The 23,938-nt window shown below is 50.7% G+C and overlaps 1 protein-coding gene across 1 annotated transcript; it reads right to left on the bottom strand.

Moving 5' to 3' along the window:
• Positions 1–525: 525 nt before the first annotated feature.
• RNF121 (ring finger protein 121) lies at positions 526–23,592 on the bottom strand. The gene is made up of 9 exons (XM_054974276.1): positions 23,525–23,592; positions 15,243–15,280; positions 13,462–13,603; positions 10,680–10,834; positions 9,378–9,485; positions 6,042–6,162; positions 5,491–5,624; positions 2,541–2,642; positions 526–908 (listed from the first exon to the last, which is right to left on the bottom strand). Exons 1-9 carry the CDS (start codon positions 23,579–23,581, stop codon positions 788–790), a joined length of 978 nt encoding a protein of 325 aa, XP_054830251.1. The 5' UTR covers positions 23,582–23,592; the 3' UTR covers positions 526–787.
• Positions 23,593–23,938: the final 346 nt, after the last annotated feature.

The raw sequence follows: 23,938 nt of genomic DNA, 5'->3' as shown, positions 1-23,938 counted from the left end.
ACTCAGCTGTGCAAAAAGCTAACCATTGGGGGGGGGGGGGTGTCACACAAGAAAATAGTGCAAAAGAAGGTTCCTTTCAGAACAAGTCCAGGTTCAAAGTCCGAGGCTGGCTGGTAGGAGTCGGGGCTGGTTGGTGGGTCATTTCCATTGCCTGGTGCCTCAGGAAGGGCGAGAGTGAGGAGAAAGGAGGCTGGAGGCTGTTCCAGGCCAAGGCAGCGTCCTTGAGGTGAGCCCCCCCCAGAGAGGGCCCCTCCCTCCACAGGGCATCGGCCTTGCCCCTCCCAGCAGCTGCTCCTGCTCCTGGCTGGCCCTCGGGGTGGGGGGTGGGGAATCTGCTCCCCACAAAGGACGGCAGGGCCAGGCAGAAAGGAAGGTGTGTGTGTGTGTGTGTGTGTGTTGCACAAATTCCCTCTGCTTATTTCTTCGTTCTAAAGCAACAAGGTAACTAAGGGAGCGCACTGTGGAAGTGGAGAGGAACCCAGGCAAGTCTATTTCCTTTGAAATCAGCCATAAAAAGATCTTAAATACGCTCATTAAAATAATAATTTTTTTCTTCTAAAAAAAAAGAACTCTCCTCCCTCCTAACCCACGGGCGGCTGAAGCTGGCCCGGTGGCCCTTTCCTGCTGCCAGGCCCTTTCCGTCTTCGCTCGCGGAGCGGCGTCCGGCAAGAGGCCGTGGTCCTGAGAGGTCAGCGATTAAAAATGCACCTCCTTGGGGTGTCCACAATGTCCGGGCCCATGCAGCTCCCCGGGCCCACGCTGGCAGAGGCGGGAGGAAGCCGGGGCGCTACTCCAGCCCCAGGATGTAGTTGATGCCTTGCACCACGCCGATGATGACCGGCTGCCAGGCCACCAGGTACCGCAGCCAGTCCAGGAGCTGCCCGTACATGACGTGGGGCCTTTCCCAGCTGGGGCAACGGGTTAAGGAAGCAGGCGGCACCAGCAGAAATGGCTGCTTCTCTCCTGGGGGGGGGGAGAGGCTGGATTAGTGGGGTGCACGGCAAGCCAAGGGGGTGTAGGAACAGCAAGAGAAGCAGCTTGGTTACACACGAGAAAGTGCAGCTGCAAACAGCTGGGCACACGAGACCACGACAACGTCTACCAGCACCACCACCCCTTCCTAAAGAACCCATTAACAGCTGGACAGACAAGCAACGATGGGGCGTCTGTACGGCGCGATGCGCTTCCAGATCAAGAGAGGCTTTGCAGTTGCATTATTAACCTAATAGCAGCAAGAGTTTGGCGCTGCGGTGAGACTGTCGCTAGGGGGGGGGCCTGAGTTTGAATACCCCCAAGGCCTTCAAGTTCACAGGGTAAGGTCAGGACAGGCAGCTTTCAGCCTCTCCTCCCTCACAGGGTTACTGGGAAGGTAAACAAGGGGGGGGCGCTACGTGAGCCACCCCAAGCTCCTTAGAATAAGGGTGAAAAAACCCCCTAAACATTTTAAAAGGCCCCGAGGAAGGCCTGCATCCATCTCTCAGCTATACCTGGAAACGAAGAGAGCAAGTCATGCTGGCCTGTATCTTACCAGTAACGGGAAGGCCAGTGCCTGGCCCAGCTCTCAGGTTCAAAGTCCTTCCCAAGCCAAGACGAGGGGCTGCTCTATTAGCCAACCGTCCCTTCTTACTTGGTGCTTTAGCAAGAGGGGCCCGAAGCGACCAAAGGAGTCCTCAATAGGCATGTGCAAAAATAGGCTGTGCCCTGACTCACAACCACAGCTGCAGAAACCCAGTGGCGGTGCCTCCGCTTGCCCAGGGGAAACCTGTTCTTCTGATTCACGGGTGAGAGGGCTGTGCACATCCTGACTGGCTGGCCACTGCATCAATCACACAGTCCTCCCTCCCACCTTGGAGCAACTTTTCACCTGTGAAAAACGATGCTGGCTTTCTGTTTTAAATAGCACCCCAAACAGCCTTCAAGTGGGCCTACCTGCTAGAGGCAACTGGGGAAAACCCAGCACAGGTCACCTGAAATGGGGGGGGGGTTAATGGGGAGGGGTCTGGAGACCAAATCCTATGAGGAAACGTTGAAAGAGCTTGGTAAGTTTAGCTTGGAGAGGAGATGACTGAGAGGTGATACGATAACCATCTTCAAGTACTTGAAGGGCTGCCGTATAGAGGATGGCGAGTTGTCTTCCTCTGCCCCAGAAGGTCGGACCAGAACCAAGGGCTTGAAATTAAAGCAAAAGAGTTTTTGACTAAACATTAGGAAGAACTTCCTGACAGAGTGGTCCCTCGGGGGAAAAGGTCTCCTTGGGAGGTGGTGGGCTCTCCCTCTTTGGAGGTTTTTAAGCAGAGGCTAGATGGCCCTCTGGCAGCAATGCTGGTTCTGTGCATGGGGGTGATGGAAGGTGAAGCAGGGAGCCTCCCCTGCAAAGGAAAAAACCTCGCCCAGCTCCTGTGCATAGCTGCCTCCTCTGCATTCAGCCACAGGTGGCACGCTTTAACTGTTCTTGTTCGGATTGCGAACGCCTCCAGCCAGCCCTGGTGACACGTCCCCTTCCCAATGATCTAGCCAAGCGGGTGACCGGCAAAGGATACGGGTTGCTGAACATCCGCTTCAGATCCACCTTCTCTTTGCAGTAGGGGCAGGTCTGCTTCTTTCCCACGATGCACCAGCCACGGATGCAGAACTCGTGAAAGCTGGGCGGGCAGGGAGTTAAGAAACATGCCAAGGTCAGAAAAAGTCGAGAATCAGCGTACAAACCATCGGTCGCAGGATCCGTAAGCAGGCCAGGGCTTGGACGATTTGTGAGCCAAGAGCAGGATAACAAACCTTAATGATAGAAAAGAGCAAGAGTCCAGTAGCACCTATAAGCCTAAAGACGTTTGTGGAAGGGTACGAGCTTTTGTGAGTCACAGCTCACTTCTTCAGATACAGCTAGAATGTGAGTCCATCTGTCCTTATATCTTGGAGAGTGGAGACTAACAAACTTGGGTTGTTGTGGGTTTTCTGGGCTGTATCGCCGTGGTCTTGGCATTGTAGTTCCTGATGTTTCGCCAGCAGCTGTGGCTGGCATCTTCAGAGGTGTAGCACCAAAAGACAGAGATCTCTCAGTGTCACCAAGAGAGATCTCTGTCTTTTGGTGCTACACCTCTGAAGATGCCAGCCACAGCTGCTGGCAAAACGTCAGGAGCTACAATGCCAAGACCACGGCAATACAGCCCGGAAAACCCACAACAACCATCGTTCTCCGGCCGTGAAAGCCTTCGACAATACAACTAACAAACTTTGTTAGTCTTCTAGGTGCTACTGGAATCTTGCTCTTTTCTACTGCTACAGACAGACTAACACGGCTACCCATCTAAAGCTTAACGATGCAAACAAAGGCGTGAATGGGGTTTAGCTACTTCTGGGTTGTTCACAATTCACCAAAAGCTGGAGAGGAGGGAAGAGGGGACCGCAGCGCAATTAAACGTTTGGGCCGTAAGGAACTTGACATGCCCTGGCCCCATGAGCAAGGCTGCCCAATGAGTCTGTCCGGCCACTGCTAAATGTGCCAGGTATGTGACCCCATGTGGTGACTTAGGCAGGGAGAGGACAGCCTGCTCTGACATCTTATGTGATCACAGCAGAAACATGTGCAAGTCACACTGAGAACGGGTGGGTGGAGTCCACCCATGACAACACCCTCACCCACAACAAAAACAAGTCAGGCAAACCAGGCCGTATCCAAGAAGCCTTCCCCTGAGCGTGAGGGAGACGCACCAACTCCAGGCCCGCCTGCTGTTCCTGCCGAGCTCGGCTGTGCCCTGCTTTGGTTCCCCTTTCCTGCGCTCAGACCACAAATTACGCAGCTCACTGGCGATGCTGCCACGTTACCACGCCTTGCTTACGAAGAGGCCTTTGCCCCATTACACAAGGACGACCTCTGTGCGCGCACACACCTCCACATTTTCCAGCACTTGCTGCTATTTTTGGGCCACGATTCACAAGGTTTAAATAGAATGGCCAAGGGCAGAGAGGGAGAATGTAAGTGGCTCCCCCCTCTCTTTTCTCTGGGCAGCCTCCATCCCCATCCTTCTGCCACCATCGCCACGCTCATTTGAAACTGCCTGGACCTCTCGGAACAGTGGAGGCTGGCTGTGTTCACAAGGCCTGCCTGGACCTATGGCTCCCCCTCCCTTCCCCGCCCCCCAGGACAGGGAGTGGCCTTGGACCGAGTCAGCCCGCTTGCTGAGGGTTCTGTTCTGCGACTGGCCAGCAGTTCTCCGGGCATTCCCTGCCCCGCTGAAAAGGATCCGGCACCCTTAGAGAGGCCAAACCACAGCTAAATGCTTTGGGGCCTCTGCACAGATGTGCACCTGCCTGCCACCTTGGGGGCAGTGCGGCTTTCCACTCCACCCCAGGGGCACATGGCAGGCTCCCCACAGGGCGGTACTGGCGCTCTCCAGTGTGAACGTCAGCACTGATCCTGAATCCAAGAACAACAGCCAGGCCGAGCTCATTGGGTCCAGCCATGCCTTCTAGGGGAATACACCCTGGCTTGCTCTCCGCCCCCGCTCCACCGCCTTTTTAGAACTGCTCTGCTCACATTTTCATTCCCTGCCAGCTCCGGATGTGCCTTCAGACACACGAGCGAGGCAGGGAGCCCACAACCGACGGGACTAACCACAGGTGTGACATGGCCGCGCAGAGCTACGAGCACAAAAGCAACCCAAGCCACAACTCATGACGCACGCAGGGCACACGTAGGAAGCCCCAGACTCCGCGGGGAGGCGTCAGAGTCCGGGCTTTTCTGAAAAGCGTGCACGTGGTCACAGGGGAGTCAAGCGCTCGGTGTTTCCCCTTGAATAGAGACGCGATTCTGGATGCCTCTGCTCAAAGATGTTCCACTCTGGCAGGCAGCAGTAAAAGAGGAGGAAGTTCCCCGATTCTGACCACAGAGGAACAACGCAAAGCACGGGCAGGCCTAGCAAAAATGAATCAGCACTTCATCTGTCCTGGTAAACACCCCTGGCAGTGAACTTCCCCCAGTGAAGACAAGTGTTACGGGGCCCCCAGCAGGGATGTCAGCTGCACCGTCTCCCGAGGCAAGGACTGTCTTGCTGGGTTAGGGCACAGCCCATCTGGCTCAGTACACCCTTAATAACTTATAGATCCAGAGAAGTTAGCCGTGTTAGTCCGTAGTTGCAAAATAGTAAAGAGTCCAGTAACCCCTTTAAGACTAACCAACTTCATTGTAGCATAAGCTTTCGAGAGCCACAGCTCTCTTCACCAGATGCATTGTCAGCTTTCGAGAACCACAGCTCTCTTTGTCGGAGTGCAATGACAGCAGTCTCTGCTAACCATTTACTTGGAGGTCTACTGCCTCTTACCATGGAGGCCCCATGCAGCTATTGACAGGGAGACTGCCTGCCCTCTTGAGGACACCCTGGGCCACCGACAGCAACACAAACACATCACCCAGGGGCCAGCAGAGGGGGAATGAATCCCGGGGGCCAGCACTTCTGGACGTGTCGTCCCTCCCCCGCCCCCCGCAAAGGATACACGTGATTGCAGGACAGCCTGTACGTATTCTCTATGATCCCTTCTTCGTTGACGTCGACAAAGATCTGCTGGCCGCACACTGCGCACACACTGTCCGAGAGGTGCTTCGTTGGCATCCCTGAGGCACTGTAAAACTGTACAAGAGGGGGTGGGGGGAAGAGAGGCAGTCGGAGAGAGAGAGAGAGAATCAGCGTGACGGAAGGCGTCTCAGGGAGTGTCTCCTACTGCTCAAGTACAATGTACCCTAAGGGAATTTAAGTCCATCGGATCCAATCTTGCTCTCTTGCGGCAGAGGACAACTAAACCGGTGAAGCGTAGTGGTTAGCGTGCCGGACTAGGCTCTGAATGCACTGATAGGGGTCCTGGGATGGAATCCTGCTTGCCCTCTTGGTTGTGCTTGCGACTACCTAAGCGCCTGGACAGAGACCTCGGGCAACCCCTACCCGCCCCACCCAGAAGAGACTAATGCTGCCCACCTACGCTTCGCAGCCCATCCTTTGCTTAGGGACCCACAACATGGAAATGCAAACAGCCCCTGCCCCCCGTCTTACCCCTATCGTGGACGCCATGTAGTCAGCACACATTTCAGCAAAGTCCCGCTCTAGTACACCATAATAGAGGCCGTAGAACAGGAGGGAGATCCCAAAATCCATCCCATCTTCTGGCTTGATTCTGCAAAGGAGAACAGTCCTTTCTGAGCCACCCAAAGCATGAAGAAGCCCCTTGAAAAGCCCACCCACTGCTAACTAGGCTGTCCCTTTAGCGCCAGCTGGAGGTGGCTTCGACCTGTCCCTGAAAGGCCTCCATGCGGCTCACAGCTCCTGGGTTTCCAGCACAGCTTTTGGGGCATCCCGACTGATGTGCCTGAGCCATCCCAGCTGTTGCTGGCTTTATTTCTCAACCTGCAGGTGGCTTCGGCCACAGCCTCCCTAGAATCTTCTACCTGCTTGCAAAATACTCCACTTAGGACCATAGATATGCTTGCACTTGCGACTCCACAAGGCAAACATGTAAACGGGCCTCTGGCACAGAAATTGGCACCCCCAAAATTACAGCCCCACTATTTTCTCCCAGAGTTGAGCACGACCTTCTCCAGTTAGGCAAAAGGGCCTCCCCAACAGCCCAGCCCCGGATCCCTCCCTTCCTGGACCTCTCCTCATTTCCTCTCCCTCTTCCCTGCCCTCCCTTTCCTTTGGGGCCGAATAATGAGATCTTTGGGGAGAAGGCCACGCACTCGGGGCTGCTCCAGCATCCCGAAGAGATGGGCTGTCCCGTCAGGGGCGTCATAGGGAGAGTGCGTGCGTGGTGCTCCTCAATGGAGGGGAGAGAACACTGGCATCAAGCAGTTGCTGCCTCCCCCTCCTCTACACTTCGTTAACTGCGACCCAAAGTTTAGGTTTCTTTGATTTTTAGCCCGCCCTCCCTGCAAGTGTGCTCAGGGCGGGATACAGCAATGGCGAAATACACAAACAAGCAATAAAAACGACCATCTCAAGCATAGCTATCAGAATTAAAATTGAAAATATGGAATCAAGCATCCCAGGATGGGGCCCCTCCACGCTTCCCTGCCCACCAACATAAAAAGCAGGGCGAGGTGTGGGTTGCTGTTGTGCTCTAGCAAGGTGTGCGGGGGGGGGGGGGGTCTCGGGCATTTCAGGGCGCTATATCCCCCCAGCTGGCAGGAGACCGGCAGGGAGGCTGGTTAGATGGATCCCGTGCTGGCCTCAACCACATGCCCGACAGAACAGCTCTGTCTTACAGGCCCGTCGAAAGGATACAAGATCTTGGCGGGCCCGAGTGTCTTCCGAAAGAGAATTTCGCCAGGTTGGGGCCAGGACTGAAAAGGCCCTGGCCCTGGTCGGGGCCAGCCGAGCCTCCCTGGGGCCAGGGACCACCAGAAGGTGTTTACCCGCTGATCTCAACGCTCTCCGGGGCACATACTGGGAGAGATGGTCCCTCAGGTATGCTGGTCCCAGTCTGTTTAGAGCTTTACAGGTTAAAACCAAAACTCTGAACCTGATCTGGAATTCCACGGGGAGCCAGTGTAGCTGCTGCAGAATTGGAGTGGCAGGTGCCCTGTATGGAGTACCTATCAGGACACATGCAGCAACATTCTGGACCCACTGTAGCTTCCGGGTCAGACCCGAGGGAAACCCTGCGTAGAGTGAGTTACAGTAGTCCAGTCTGGAGGTGACTGTTGCACGGATCACTGTCGTTAGGTCCTGGGCTGAGAGACAGGGGGCAAGCTGCCTGGCCTGCCGGAGATGGGAAAAAGCAGCTCGGGCAACTGCTGCGACCTGGGCCTCCATAAAGAGGAGTCCAGGATCACACCAAGACTCCCAACCGATGGGATGGGCACAAGTGGTGCCCCGTCAATGGCTGGGAGCTGGATCCCCACATCCGACAGCCCACGGTCCAAGTACAGGACCTCCGTCTTCGCAGGGTTCAACTTCAGTTTGCTCTGCTTCTGGCTTCTCAAGCCCTAAATAGGGCATCAGGGGCAGAGTCAGTCCAAGTAGCTGCTCTGAATGATAACGTGTCCTGATACAACAAAGCAGCCACCTGTGACCTGAACAGGGCGCCCCAATTAGCCTTGTGACACCGGAGAATGCCCAGGTGTCACCCCCAGATCGTGCACAGCTCCTCAAGATCTCCGGACCCTGCAAAGGGATTCTGGGGCACATCTCTCAAGCCACACAAGGCAGCCACGTGGGACAGCAGTAATCTCACAGGGGCAGCCGAGTTAGTCTGTGGCAGCAAAAACAAACAGCTCTGTCTTGCGGCACCTTCAATATTAACAGGAAATGAGTTAGCAGAGATGGCTGAACTTACAGCTCTGATCAGAGACAAAACACTGTCTACCTTTATAGTGAATTGGGAAAAAAATGAACTGACGATTTGTAGATTTCATTTTTAAGAATATAAGTTTGGGAAAAATAAATAGAAGGGGGGCAGTACTGAAAAAAGTAAATTTGGGAGGAATCAAAACTACAAGTATGATGTTTGTAAAGATATGATAGGTGTTGTAGAGAAAAATGAAATATGTATTTTCTTTGTTTTTTCCCTTTATATTCTTCTCTTTTTCTCTCTTTCTGTATTCCTTTTTCTTTACTCTCTCATTTTTCTACCCTTTTTATTGGGCATTTAATCTTATCAATAAAATAAAAAGTATTCTTAAAAAAATACTAAAAGGACTTTATTCCCCAGAAGTTTTTTTTCAGATGCCCAACAGAGGGGGTCTAACCTGCCCACAAAAACCTTATGCTAGAATAAAATCTTGTTAGCCTCAAAGGTGCCCCTAAACTTGGATAGCCCAGGAAAGCCTGACCTCGTCAGATCTCAGAAGCTAAGCAGGGTCGGCCTTGGTTAGTAACTGGATGGGAGACCTCCAACAAAGACCAGGGTTGCAGAGGCAGGCAATGGCAAACCACCTCTGTTAGTCTCTTGCCCTGAAAATCCCACCAGGGGTCGCCGTAAGTCAACTATGACTTTGAGGGTTGGATTTTTTCAGCCTCGGAGGTGCGACAATGAACCCCTTTGCTCTGCGGGCTCGAAAATAACTTGGCTCAGGCCTGCTGCACGTGTGCTTACTGCTGTTCAGAACCATGGAGTGATACAAAACTGGTCCAGGAACCGACACTCCACAACGTAAGGAAACTTTGTACATGCACACACACCAGGCTCGACTTTAGCTACACAGCTTTCCTCTGCTATACATACACCACGTTGCCCTCTGTTTACTTTTACTATGACAACCCACAGCTTGTCCACCACAGCGTACCACAGAGTAAGAGAGAGTGGGTATCTCTGTCTTTGTAACATTTTATAGCCAGCCCATTGTTCACCGAGTGTTTAGCCCTTGAAACGTGACAGGTAGATTCTCTCACCTGAATAATAAATTAAGTCCGAACAACGTGAACATGACAGCCATGTACCCGAGAATTCCCGTGGCGTAGCTGATCTTGTATATTAGTAAAAACCACTTATAAACCAACCTGGTCAAAGAGGGGAAAAAGAAACACTTCTTAAAGTTAAAACTCTTGAAAAAAATATTAAGCAAAATGAAGGAAAGAACTATCATGTCCCTCCCATGAGCTCATGGATTAAAAATACTGTGCAAGGCACAGGAGCTATTTGGCAGATCTACGGCTGCGATCTTTAGCTGATTTATGGAGCCACTGCTTGGAGACTTACGCAAGCCAGAGGCCACTGGATTCCAGTGGGGGTAACTCTGCAGACGGTGACGAGTCACACCAACAAACTGTTTGAAGTTTTAGTCCTGGCTTGAGAAGTCAACTCACACTTGGGAGAAACTGGTCCCTGCCTTAACAACCATTTCAATGGATTTTTATTATATGTGTTTAACAATATAAATCTTTGATACATTTACAAAATCTCAATTAGGGTTTTTCTAAAAGTTAATTTTAACCCTTTAGCAGAATTATAAAGACAGTGAATGGAGTGAAGCCATCTGACCGAATGCTGGAAAAGTTTATTTTTATTTATTTATCTATTTATGTCATTTATAGTCTGCCTTTCTCACTGAGACTCAAGGCGGATTACACAGTGTGAGATTAGTACAGTCAATATCAGGAATATTTCCACAAACAATGCCACAGGGTAAATTGATACAAGTTCACAAAGACACAGCATTAGCAGGAATCCAGTACAACATAGTGGTGAAGTCTATGGTTCCTAACTAGAGGTGGGCAGGAACTGGGAAAATAGCAGTTCGTCGTGTTTCATGAACCATGAACCAGCATAAAATTGCCCGGTTTGTGAACCAATTCGTTTGGTTTGTGAATACACCACTTCGGGGGCAGCAGAAGGTCTGGAGATAGCCCATCCCCTGACCCCGTGTTGCCTAGGAAACTGATTGATCGGCACCAGGCTGTCTGCAGTGAAGAACTGAAAAAACGAACCAAACTAATTGCCCAAAAAACTATAATGGTTCGTCAGTTTGTCAGAAATGCCCTCTGACGAACAGCCAGTTCACGAACCAAAAAAACCCAGCCCGGTTTGTGACGAACTGTGGTTTCTATTTTGGTTCATGCTCATCTCTGTTCCTAACTCATTCGCGGATCACGTTAACGTTTACTACCCCCTGAGGCAAGCATCTCTGCCCAGCTCCACCCCAAAGGCCCAGAGCAGAGATGCCTGGCCTCACACACCCCAAGGCTCCTGCTCACCTGGGGGTTGTCTGCACAAGAGGTTTTCGAGTTGCTCTGAAGGTGACAAAGGCAGTGACGGCTGAAAAGAAGACCCAGATCACCAGGAACCGCCACCAGTGCAGCTTGACTGTGAAGTAGAGGGGGACAACCCACATCTGGAAGAGGGTGACCATCTGCAAAAAAGAAAACAGGTGCCTTGCAGCCCACAGAGACAGGCCAGCCGATCAACCCCCTGCCCCGATTCCAGACTGGCAATCACTACCAGACAGTAACACACCTGCCCCAGCCACAAGCACACTGGTAAGAAGTGTGTGTGCATGCGAGAGGGGGAGAATATCCTTGCTCCCCTACCCAACTGCTTGGGGATTCTGATGTCTGGGGGGAAAACTCAGCATTAAGCAAGCGCATTCAGCATATCAGGAGGGGAGCCTGTCATTTCCATACACTCCTGAACACAATTGCCATTCCTTCAAATCAAGCTGGGTACAAAGTAGTTCAGTCTCAGAGGACAGTCACGGCATGATGCTCACCACAGCAAGTGGAAAGATAAAGATCGGCCCTCTCTCCCCTTGAGCAGCTGACACCCTCCAGTCGAGAGAACAGGTTTAGCCAGCTCAGACCTGGCTCAAGGGGAAGTTGGAACTGACCTGTCAGCCATGAAATCCCTGTTTCAAATCTCACGGGGCAGCCTCGGGCAAGTCATTCTCTCTCAGAGCAATGGGCACAGGGCTCCCCAAGAGGCCCCCCTTTGAGCAGCTCAGCATCACCAACAAAACTGCTTGTGCGCATCCAGGTTGTTGTCTTCTAGCAAGCACCGACAGTTGCCTTTATAGTAACACATGTGGACCCCTCTGCATTTTGTTGACTAAGCCTCCAGAAGCAGCCGTCACCATCCTAAACCAGTGCCTGGCCATAGCGGTCAAGCAGATGAGAGAGAGTAGCGGAGACTTAATCTAGACAAGACGGTCAGTACGGCAGATGCTCTAGAGAGCCCATCTGGTGTAGCAGTTAAAAGTGGTGGGACTCTACTCTGGAGAGCCGGGTTTGATCCCCCACTCCTCCACTTGAAGCCAGCTGGGTGACCTTGGGGCAGTCACAGCTCTCTCAGAGCTCTCTCAGCCCCACCCACCTCACAGGGGGATTGTTGCAGGGATAATAATAACACACTTTGTAAACCGCTCAGTGTGAGCGTTAAGTTGTCCTGAAAGGTGGGATATAAATCAAATGTTATTATGTTATTATTATTATACAGGGGACTTCCCCTCTTGCATTGGATGGCAGAAAGCTAACTATGAGGTCATGTTAAAAGTCTTCAGAAGAACGGGAGCTGACAGTGTGTTTTTTCGACTGTGGAGGGTTAAAAAACTGTCTTCCCTTCCTAACACTGCCGATCCAGTCACACTGACCCTTGCTACCCTACCCTCTTGGTTAGACTACTATAATATGCTGAAGATGGAGCTACGCTGGAAGACAACTCAGAAACTTTAGCAGATAAAAACGACACTACCCCTCTGCTCAGCAGGCAGGGTAGACTTGAGAACACCACACCAATCTTTGAGTTCATTGTCCTGGAACCCACTTCATTTCTGGGGCCACTCTAGGCTGCCTTTGAAGCCCTGCAAGCTGAGGGCCACTTATCTGTGGGATCGCCTCTCCTGGTATAACCCAAATGCCAAGTTCAGCCCAGCAATTTCTCCTGACCACCACTCTCTCCGTACAGAGGGCACAAGCGGAGCTTCTTGTGTAGCTGCTCCCCACCATTCTGGAATAGCCCCCCTGATGCACCCCAACACTCTCGGCCTTCAGAAAAGCGTGGAAGAGCCAGCTATGGCTGAGGGCTTCCTCTTGCACAGCCACCAGATGGGGAATGCTGAAATCTGTGAACTGCTGAAGTCTGGGTGGAGGTGATATTTTCAATGCATTTTATTATGGGGTGAGACTTACCAGTGTTTCTACGGTTTATACCCGAAAGCATAATTGCTGCTTTGCTTTCAATTAACTTCTGACTGTCTTGGAGAGTCAAGAGAGAGGAGAGGAGTGCCACTGGTTCAAATAAGGAAATAAAACGGCTCTGCTTTGCAGGTAATGGACTCAGTTTCCACAGAACTGAGAGGCACGAACGGCTCCTTCAGCAGGAGAGGACGGAGCCATTCTTGCCTTCTGCCTCTCTTAGGTACGGGGGAGGAACGGCAGTCTGAGGGAAGGGCTTCTGGTTTCGGGCAGCAACACCTGCACTGTTCTCTCTTGCAAAGAGTGCAAACGGAGACAATGCTGAAGGCAGCCGGTTTGGGGTTGAAGCAGCAGTTCCTGGGACCTCCACGAGCCGCACAAAAGCTCAAATCCAAAGAAATGCTAGCCTTTGAAGTCCCCCCCCCGGACGCCTGTTTTATCGCGCTGTGGACTCTCATGCTTCCTAGCACCATTTGCATTGCCGAGTCCTACTACTTGCGCAAGTTTGGCTGTTCTTAAACGGCTTTGCCATGGCTCATGCATCAAACAAATATGCATTTTTAAAAAGCGTAAAGAAAAACTGGCAACGGGGACTCCTTCCCTTTCTAGCTGCAGCCTCTGGCCAGCGTGACGTGAGGCGGGGGGCATTTCTGGCTGCCAGCAGAGCCCTGCCTGCTGCTGCCAGCCAGCTCCACCTACAGCACACGAGGAAAGCATCCACTGGCTTGCCCAGAGGGGCTGCTGGGTATGTCGAGTGCCCAGGAAACCAATGCAGCTGTGCCAGGCGGGAGGCAGCGCCCTGCTGCAGGACCTGCGGAGGAGCCTCAAAGGCACTTATCAGCCGGCTTACGTTGTAGGAGCGCGGGTGCCTCTGCTTCCACTGCACCAGGAGGAGCTGGGCAACCACCAGGGTGGCGATCAGGATGAGGACCATCTCGGCGTGCATGGCCTCGTGGCCGCGGTGCTTGGCGTGCATCCGAGCGTGCTCGATCCTGAAAGGAGAATGCGGCAGGTCAGCACCATACCTCCAGGCCCATGCTTTGTGAAGCTGGGTCCTTGCTCCTAACTTGAAGCCGGCTTGCCAAGAACAACACAACACCGGGCCTGTGTGTTTCCCCAGATTAATATGGTTTTGTTTTTAAAAAAGAGGTTTCTAGTCCTTTGACCTCTAGTAAGTCTGAAGATGTATGGCCCCTGCTTAGAGCAGGTGTGAGCAACAGCACGAAGATCCACTGTTACTCAGCACTACAGAGGGAAACTAGCAGCAAAAATTCTTCAACCTTTTTTAAAAAAACCCATCAGCACCTCTTTTTTCTCTCCATCTCCAAAGAATATCCTCCTCCCCACCACTGCAGGCCTCTTTGAACCCCTATAAGTTAACTCCACACCCCACCCCAGAGCATATGTCCCCCCCCCACACTGTACCCACTCTTACCCCTTTTTTTGGTTTCCCATCACTGGACCCCATTTCTTAGGAGCCCCCTTCCTTTTCCTGCTTAGTATCCACCCCTCCCTCGCTTTTTAACTCTGGGGTAACAGCATGCCCCTAGCAAGTCACACACACACAAAGTCAGACTGGGGTGGGCCAGACCCAGTGAGACTGGCGAAACTGGGAACGCGGGCTGCAGCTGGCCCAAAGGTGGGTTAGACTTGGGACATGATTATGAGCCAGAGGGGGCTGGGAGGGGCCATGGGTCGAACTCCCACCCCTTGCCAAGAAGAGAACATGCTGCACAAAAATAAAGAGAGGGGCGAACATTTTGGTACGCTGCCAGATCAACGTTAGGGGGCACTGGGGGTCGATCAGCCTTCCTCCATCCCTGTGAAGCAGGAGAGGAAATTTTCTGACACCCCCTCCCCCAGTATTGTGTCTCTGAGAGCCTCCACTTAGCAATGGACGCTATCTGTAGCACAAGACCCATTCAAGGAGATGCCCAAGGTGCCTGAGGGGGGGGGGGTCTCCTGTGAAGTCTGTCTTCTTCAAAGACATTGTGGGCAAAATAGTAAAGAGTCCAGTAGCACCTTTAAGACTAACCAACTTTATTGTAGCATAAGCTTTCGAGAACCACACTATGCATCTGACGAAGAGAGCTGTGGTTCTCAAAAGCTTATGCTACAATAAAGTTGGTTAGTCTTAAAGGTGCTACTGGACTCTTTTACAATTTTGCAACTACAGACTAACCCGGCTAACTCCTCTGGATTTATGACTGTGGGCCAAGAGAATTTATCTCAGGAAAAGCAGTTTCAACTTGCCACAAAAAAGGCGCTCTAGAATAGCCACACGGCATTCTGCAACAACCAACTTGCTTTCATGGATGCAAGTCCGGCTCCATATATACCGAAACCTAGTACGGTGTAGTGGTAAAAGTATCAGGCTAGCATCTGGGACACCCGGGTCCGATTTCCCATTCTGCCAGGGAAGCTTCATGAGTGACCTGGGGCCAGTCACTCACTGTCAGCCCAACCTACCTCACAGGGCTGCTGTGAAGATGATAAAATGGAGGAGAGGAGAAAGAGGCCAGTCGCTTTGGGCCCCCATGGGGGAGAAAGGCAGGTAGAAATGAAGTAAATAAACCTGACACCCACTCCAAAACCCCGCAGGCAGGCGAGGCCGGCCGGCCCACCACTCACCTCCATCGCTCTTCTGGAGCCAAGTGGGATAAATCCACCTACAGAAGACAAGAACAGAAAACTGCAAGAGACGTCTGGAAGGGGAAGACCAGCGGTCTTCGGAGCCAGGCGAGGACCCAACCAACTGGCCGAACACAAGCTGTGTTGGGACACCTCTAAATGCCACAGGCCAGAGTTCCAGGGACCCTAAAAAGATGCCTCATAATGGGGCTGGCATCTCATCAAATAATTATTAGGACAACAAGAGAGACACTGGAATCATTAGCCGTTTGGACGCTGGTGCTAATCACCCAGATTTTTTTTATCCAAATGACATTTAACTTAAAACAACTTTAATGAATTCTAATGTGCAGCGACATTTGACTTATACACAAGTGAACCATTTGTGAAAGCGCTCTTCTATCTCAAACCCCAGGGCTGGCCTGTGACCACATTTCTTTAAAAGGAAAAAAAAATTAAGAACAGAGAATGCCAAGTAACAGCAGCTGGTCAGCAGAGACGTCCGTTGTGCTCAGTAGGTCAATTTTTCCTGCTTGGAGACCCTTGGAGTTACGGCAGGGGGGCCTGGCAGAGAAGCTTTGTCGTGGTGCCGGAACGCATCCCTCCCCCTTGCTAGCATCCAGAGGCAGAACGAAATCTTACGATGCCGACTGCAGTCTGTGTAGCACCATTCTTGGTTTCCTTGAATATCTGACTGTGGCCGATACTCTTAATTCAGGGAAGACAATCTAATTCCCAGAAGCAGAGCTCACCCTGCTTCTGGAGATGGAGCAGGGCTCACTGGGTGTGTCGGGGGGAAGGCAGTTGTGAATTTCCTGCATTGTGCAGGGGGTGGACTAGATGACCCTGGAGGTGCCTTCCAACCCTATGGTTCTAACGGCTAATTTGGACTCAAGGCAGTCAAGAGTGCCAGACAGCTTCTTTAAAAATATTTTTAAATAAAAGGAGTTACTCACATGTCAGACAAACAGACGCTCCCAACAGCACATCCTGAATTATCCATATAACCATTTGACATGTAACTTATCACACTCCCACACATACAGTCACCGTGTTGCTTGAAAAGTATGGTTCCGGAGTGCCACGCTATGCAAACATACGAAGCTTGCGAGGCGGTCGCAACGGGATTGGGTCCGCCAAGGCTTTCAGCCCGGCCGGGCACAGCAGTCCTGGTTTCCTCCACCAAACAGCCTGGGACATTACCTTTTAGAGGCACGGGAAACTCAAAGGTGGAGCTGTGCCTGGCTGGGAAAGACTGTTATTATGCAGGCATGACGGCAGCCTGCGGCATCTGCCCAGAGACCTGAGCCTGGGCAGCGCTCACCCTGCCTCTGGAAATCTAAGCAGTCAGTGGATTGCCTTAAGAACCAGCTCACCTTTAAGACCGCCATCTCATGCTGCCAAAGCAGGCATGGAGGTCAAACTTCCCCCCCCAAATCAGCTTCGGCTGAGTGGTCGTCTAATCCTGGCACCGGGGAGATCTTACAGAACCTTTGCGAGCCCCCACATTCTGCCCCAATTGTGAGGTCATCTCTGAGGGATGCTGCACGGTGGAGCTTACAGGCGGAAGTTCAACAGACGAAGTGGAGAGAAGCAAAAGGGCAGAATATGCAGGAATGAGAGGGCATGGATTTGACAAGGATAACAGTTTTGAAGGGTTTTTTAAAAAAAATTTAAGCATGATTATCCTGCTTCTTGGTCCAAGTTTTCGAGACAGTCTCATAAAACTGCAAGCAAATCAAGAGTTCTTGAGACCACAGAGAGAGGAAGCAGCTGCCAGCCATTCATCCAGCCCGAGCAGAGCGGTCCCAACCACTTCCCTCCCAGCTGCCAGTCCTGCGACTTGGGCATCCCGCGGCTCAACTTGGCCCTGTGCTGGACTTAGGATGCAATCCTGGCTTTGCCCAGGCCAAGTCTTTCCCTCTTGGTCTGGAACCCAGGTGCAACAAGGATTGCCACCTGTGCATGTGGCTGGGACAGCTGGCTCGAGTCATCTGGATCTCCATCTTGGCTGGTACCTTGCCGCACTGCACTGTGGTCTAGCGTCAAAGATGTGGCTATCCTACAGGGCCGTTGCAGAGGATTACGGTTTGTAAAGCTCTTCTCAAATATGCTTTACAAGTGCTAACTATTTACTTTAAAAACTGGCACAGGCACATCACTGCTGACGTGCCCAATTCTAACAGGGGAGGAAATGCGGTTGTGGACTGGGGACAAGATCTCTCTATCCTTCCCCCCTATGTCTGACTACAGAACACCACAACTTTCCATTTCTATCAGTTCCCTGTATCCGGGAAATGGAAACAAACAAGATTTGTACCTCTGGAGCCATAAAGACTACATTGCATATATTGCTAAACAGCAAAGTATTTCTTCAGCCTCCCCTAGCAGGATAAGGCAGTTCCAGGCTTGAAGAACTCACACGCTGTAGTCCAAAGAGCATGGCATGAAACCCAGAGGCATTCCGAGTCCATCGAGCTCTGAACTGAGCCATCAGCTCAAAATCCTGGCAGAAAAAAATCTTCACAGGCATCCCTCATAGCTGCAACACCTATTGCCTTCCAGGACACTGAAGTGGGGAACTATTACCCATCCTCAATTCCAGAGATCAATAGGGAATTCACTTCTATTTACTGGGATATTCACAAAAATCACTGGACGAGATCTGACCCAGCAAAGCATTTCCGTTATCCTTCAGCAAAAGGATTTCTTACCACTGAGCAGACACACCTTATCTACTAAAACTACTAAAAGACCCTCAGAGACCTGCTGTAGCACAGTGGTTAAATGGTTTGGCTGCGAATCAGCACTCTACTGGTTCAAATCCCGATGAGCTCGGTAGGTGGCCTTGGGTCAGCCCCTCCTCTTAGCCCCAACAGGTCCCCAGCTGTGTTGTGGGGATAATAACAACACTAACTTGTTCACCACTCTGGGTGAGGCACTAATCTGTCTAGAAGAGTGGTATATAAGCGCAGATATTATTATTATTACCTTCACCTTTAACACACGATGGGACAATGATCGTGGGGAGTTGAGTGGGGAGTAAGAGGCCGTAAAAGACAGGTCAACTCCACCCCTGTGATGCCAAGTAAGAGGAAGCACTACGACTGTGTAAAAGGAAAAGTGGGGAGCGGAAGGAACAAGACCAGCTGAGGAATCAAGACTGTTGAAGCTGTGTCTTTAACACACCTGCAACATGGGAGGGCAGGCAGAACGCTCACTTCAGGCCTCTCTTGACTGTGGCACCAGGAAAAGAGCGCACGCTCTTGGCTGACTACCCAGGACAGCCGAGTCTGCAGCCCAGTTCTCCTTATCTACCCACTCATCTGAGCCAGAGGCACTGGCAGCGCTACCCCTTCCCTAGGCAGCGGGGAAAGGAAACCCACCTGCTCACTCCGCCACACTATCCATGGCTTGGCAGGTCTGACATGCCTGCAAGTTACCTGGAAGGGACAACCCGACCCAACTGTTTGCCCCAAGTTATGCTTTGAGATGGATTTAGCTCACACAGGTCTTGATGGTCAAGTGTTTGACCTGCTTTCTAGGCACAGCAAGATTTAAGTCCAACAGCTCTTTAAAGTCCAATAAGATTTTCAGGATATGAGCTTTCGAGAGTCTGGAAAGCTTATAGATCCAGAGGAGTTAGCCATGTTAGTCCGTAGTTGCAAAATAGTAAAGAGTCCAGTAGCCCCATTAAGACTAACCAATTTTACTGTCGCATAAGCTTTTGAGAACCACAGCTCTCTTCGTCAAACGCATCTGACGAAGAGAGCTGTGGTTCTCAAAAGCTTATGCGACAATAAAATTGGTTAGTCTTAATGGGGCTACTGGACTCTTTACTTTTTTGAAAGCTTATACGTACGATGAATACCTTATTGGTCTTTAAGATGCTACTGGACTCAAATCTTGCTGTTCTACTGACGACCAAACCAACACAGCTATCCACCTGAAATCATCGCAGCCACAGTTCGCCATGCGTGGATTGCTGTTTGATGCAAACTAAGGTATCACGAAGCACACACATTTCCAGACCTCTTGGTTGTGGAGAAAAGCCCCTAATAGCCCCCAGGCCACTGCAGTGCGCAGACAGAAGCCAAGCACAGCTTTCAGTCATGAGAAGCATGGCGCCTTCCGTCCTTTCCCATGGACTTCCTCTCTTTCCCTGCTTTACTCTTAATTGTCCAACACACCATTGCCTGACCCCAAATTCCATATTGCGGAAATACCCAAATCTCGTAAACAGAGTATTTCATCATCCAACTTATTCCAAGACACTTATTTCGCAAAATTCATACTAACTGCAACATTTGAGAGAATATGCTAAGCAAGGAGTGCGAGAGAAAACCTCAGATGTAAAAATGGATCTTAACGAACAGGCAAGTCCACGAGGAGATGGCCCAAATGCAGGGGCTCATTCTTGAGTGCAAGAAGCCCCAAAGCCTTCCATTCTGTTCCGATTTACACAGACCAACAACATTAGGTCATTTAGTAGTGACCGAATCACTACGAAGAGGGCTCGAGACCTATGCAGACACGGAAGAGAGACAGCGGGCGGGGGAAGAGGCAGCTAGCAGCAGTGGAGCACACGATACTAAGTCAGCCCATCTAGCTCAGCATATTTATTGCCTGCCTTGACTGGCAGGGGCATTCCAGGGCCTCAGACAGAGAAAGACCTTTCCCCAAATCAGGCACCTGGGAACTTTTCTAACTGCAGGTAAAAGAGACTGAACCAGGAAACTCCCGTGTGCAAATCAAATGCTTCATTGCCAAACCACAGCCTCTCCCTTGGGCAGGGGCAAGAAAAGCAGGTTCATGTCTCCGTGCACACCGAGTGGGTCCCCCTGCGCACAGTCCCGGGACTAAGATCTCAGCAAATACCCAGGAATATTCATGCCGTACCAAGTCTGTCTGTTGCTGCAAGAATGCTCCTACTGGATAGTTCTGTGTTTGTTTAATATGTCATATCAATCTGCTTATGTTTTGTTTCAGCGTTGTTTTTCAGCTCTGTATTGGATTTCTGCTTGGTTTCAGATTTCTGCCATCTACACCCTCTTGTATCGTTTACAGAATGTCCCAGCTGTTGACCGTAGTGACTCAATAGTGTGTAATCCGAACACGGATCTATCCTGTAGGGACATACTTACAACAACAGATGGTATGCAGTAGTATAGTCTACAGGCAGCACTGCTGTACCAATGTCTCTCTCTGAATAATTTCCTTACAGCACAGCCCTCTTAGATAAGAAAGCCCTCCTGAATAATTCAGTTGTGCACAGTTTGCAGAAAGCTAAGAGAGTGGGAGCTTTCCTGTCCTCCTCAGGCAGGCCATTGCATAAGGCGGGAGCAACTACAGAGAATGCAGCTGTTGATTCTGCCCGTGTACAAGGTGGCACCTGCAGACGGCCAGATGTGCAAAGCTGCCACGGTGGAACACTGGGAAAGAGGCAGTTCGTAGATATGATAAGACCAAAGACGTGGAGAGCTTGGAATGTGATAGCCAATACCTTGAACTGAGACCAGTATCTGATAGATAGCCAATGGAGTGACTGCAGAATAGGAGTTGTATTCATGCTCCTCCTAGCTCCCATAATCAAGCTGCAGCATCCTGCATCAACTGGAGCCTCCAAGGGGAGATCTATGTACAGTGTATTGCAGTAAGCAATCTTATCCCCCATGAAATTTAACCAATTGACTATTGCTGTCAAGCAGCTACATAAGACCTTTACTGCCTCACCAGGAAATAAAATGATACAGAGCTGGGTGTCATCTGCATATTGACAAAATCCAGTTCTATAGCTAAGAATTATCTCTCAATAAGGCTTTACATAAAGGTTGAGTAACACAGGGGATAAGATGGCACCTTGCGGAACCCTGCAAGAGGATCCCCATCCTGATGATAGCTGGTCTTCAACAGCAACCCTTTGAGTCCATTCCATAAGGAATGTTTTAAATCCAAGACACATACCCACTTCTGCCTCCAAATGCCAAATGAGGGTGGCATGACCTACTGTGTTAAAGGCTGCAGATAAATCCAGGAGAGGCAACAAAGAAAACTCAGACTTTTCCCACATTCAGATGGAAAGCTATCAGAGCCATTTCCATCCCACAGCCCAGCCTGAAACCAGACTTAAAAGGGTCCAGAGCACCAAAGCTACCCAAGAAGGCTTGAAGCTGGTGTGCTGTTACTCTTTCAATCACTCACTCTGTGCTGTACAAGAGTTTGGAGCGTGTTTTAGGCACCTGCGCATTGAGTCCATGCAGAGGGTGAACTCATTGAATATACCTACCCCAAACTGCCCCAACTGCATGCTGTGGGAAGGGGGGGGGGACAAAAATCACAAGCAAGCAAGCTGTTCTGCAGTGCCCTTTTACAGAAGTTGCCTTGACTTGCCCTTGGCATGGGGCATGCTAGAAAGCTTTAGAAAAAACAAAGAACAATGGAACATGAAGTAATAATACATTTTGTCTCTCCCTCCCTCCCATCCAATCCCACCTTGTATAAGTTTGCCCTGAGGAACTCTTGCAGTGCAATTCTAAGAACACTTTCCTAGGAGTAAGACCCATTGAACAGATCAGAGTAGAGTTCTGAGTAGACCTGCTTAGGATTGCTCTCTCTGTCTAGTGACCTGTCCTTTTTTGCAACATATGCACTAGCGCAGTATGGTCAATTGAAATGACAGTCCTTCTGAACACTGTTGCAAAGATGAAGAGAAAGTCTGCCAAAGCATTTGCCCATTAAAAGCAGCATATAAATTAACGCAACTCCCAAAGCCTAAGGATGCATGAAGGACTTCGAGCAAGCTCTCCTTGATCCTCTCACCTCCAGCTTCCTCCCTTTCCTCTGTAATTATGTAAAAGATTATGTCCAAAGTGCCCACCCCCCAGGAAAAAAGCCCTCCTTTCCACTTGCACCATTCTGTGAAGCACAGAACGAAGGCACCCCAATTGCCAAAGCTAGTCTTCCCTCATTTTGAACAATTGCATTGGGGTGTTTTTGTTACATTTTGTACAGTACTTTAAAATTCCAAACACTTACACAATTATAAACACATTCACATAGTTCTCAATTTCCATAACATTTATACGCACAGCTATTTAAACACTGACAAAAAAACCCTTCATGCTCTTAAAAAATCCCTCATCGATTTTAAACAAGCCAATGGCAACCTTCCACTTTTGTAGCATTTTATTTTACCAAGGAGAAAAAATGATTGTATTTGATATCCTGGGTTTGATATCTATAGACTTCACCACTATGTTGCTTTATGTCCTATCTGTTGCTTTAAGTATGTGCTCCTATGTGCTAGCTGTGCTTAATGTTGCTTAACATCAGTCCCAGAATTGCATATGTTCTGTTTCAGCATTTCTTCTACTCTGTATTGGATTCTTTCTTGTAAACTTGTATTTATTTACCCTATAACATTGTTTATGGAAATGTCCTTGATACTGACTGTACTAATTTCATACTGTGCAATCCGCATTGAGTCTCAGTGAGAAAGGTGGACTGTAAATGACCTAAATAAATAAAACAAATAAAAATAATAAGCAAATAGAATTTTGCAAAAGATGTAAACCCGCAGAAATCCAATACAGAAATGCTGAGACACAGCATAAGCAATTCTAAGACAGACCTATTGAACAAGACAGAAACTACCCAGGAGGATGATACAGCCACAGGCAGTACATAGCAGTAAGTATATAGTCCCTTTAGTGCAACTGTAGTGTAAGCACCCAGTGAATGTCCTCTGTATCAATTATATTGTATTTTCACTTGTACTTGGATATCAGAGAGAAAGGCTCAATAATAATGATAATATAAATATACATGCAAATGAGCAACAACATAACATCAGCAGAAATCTAGGACCCAGTTTAAGAAATGCAGAGATGCAGCATAAGCAAGCCTAAGACAGACCTATTGTACAAGACAGAAAGTACCCAAGAGGATGACACAGCTACAGACAGTACCCAGCAGCACAGTCGATGGTCCAGTGCCGCTGCAGTGTAAGCAGCCCGGGGCAGAGACCTGTCCTTCGGGGCTGAGGTTGCCTGGGCAGAGCCAGGCCCGCCGAGGAGGCCCTTAGGGGCAGCCATCGACTCGAAGGCGGCTTGCCAAGCAGGTGTCCTGCCAGCGCCCCTGGGCAGGGGCCAGACTCCCAGCAGCCTGGATGGCCATGAAGGGGCTGGGGGCTCCCCTCAGGTGATTCGCCCTTACCTGCCTCACCTGCTTGCCCCGCCCCTGCCCCACCGAGCCCCCGGCCCGGCCCCTCCCCGCGGCCTCACCTCCTCTGCCTCGTGGTCCAGGGGACCCCCAACCTCCACCTCCACCACCGCCGCCATCTTGCCCCCTCCCTGGCACCGCCAGCCAGGTGGCCAGCGCGCTTCCGCTCCTCCCAGCCAATGGCTGGCCACTGCCGGCTTGAGCTCCGCCAATCGGCGGGCGAGGAATGCTCCTTCCGTAGACCAATTGGGGAGAGGGAGGGGCGAAGCCGGCGCTCGGGGCGGAAAGCCGGGCCCTGTCAAATCCGCCCGAGGGAGAGTCGGGTAAGAGCATCCCTTCTCATCAGGCGCAAAATCCTAGGGAAGGAGACTGTTACTGCGAAAGCAGGACTCCTGGTCCGTTAGTTTTATCGTCTGTTTGTAGGTAGGTTTTACCATCACGAGCTCCCTAAGTAGACTTCTCAGGAAACCTGCCTT

Source organism: Eublepharis macularius, chromosome 3 (genome assembly GCF_028583425.1).
Source record: "Eublepharis macularius isolate TG4126 chromosome 3, MPM_Emac_v1.0, whole genome shotgun sequence".
In the NCBI taxonomy this organism is placed as follows: Eukaryota; Metazoa; Chordata; class Lepidosauria; order Squamata; family Eublepharidae; genus Eublepharis; species Eublepharis macularius.
The sequence above is the reverse complement of the archived record's forward strand: the minus strand, read 5'-3'. Positions and strand labels throughout refer to the sequence as shown.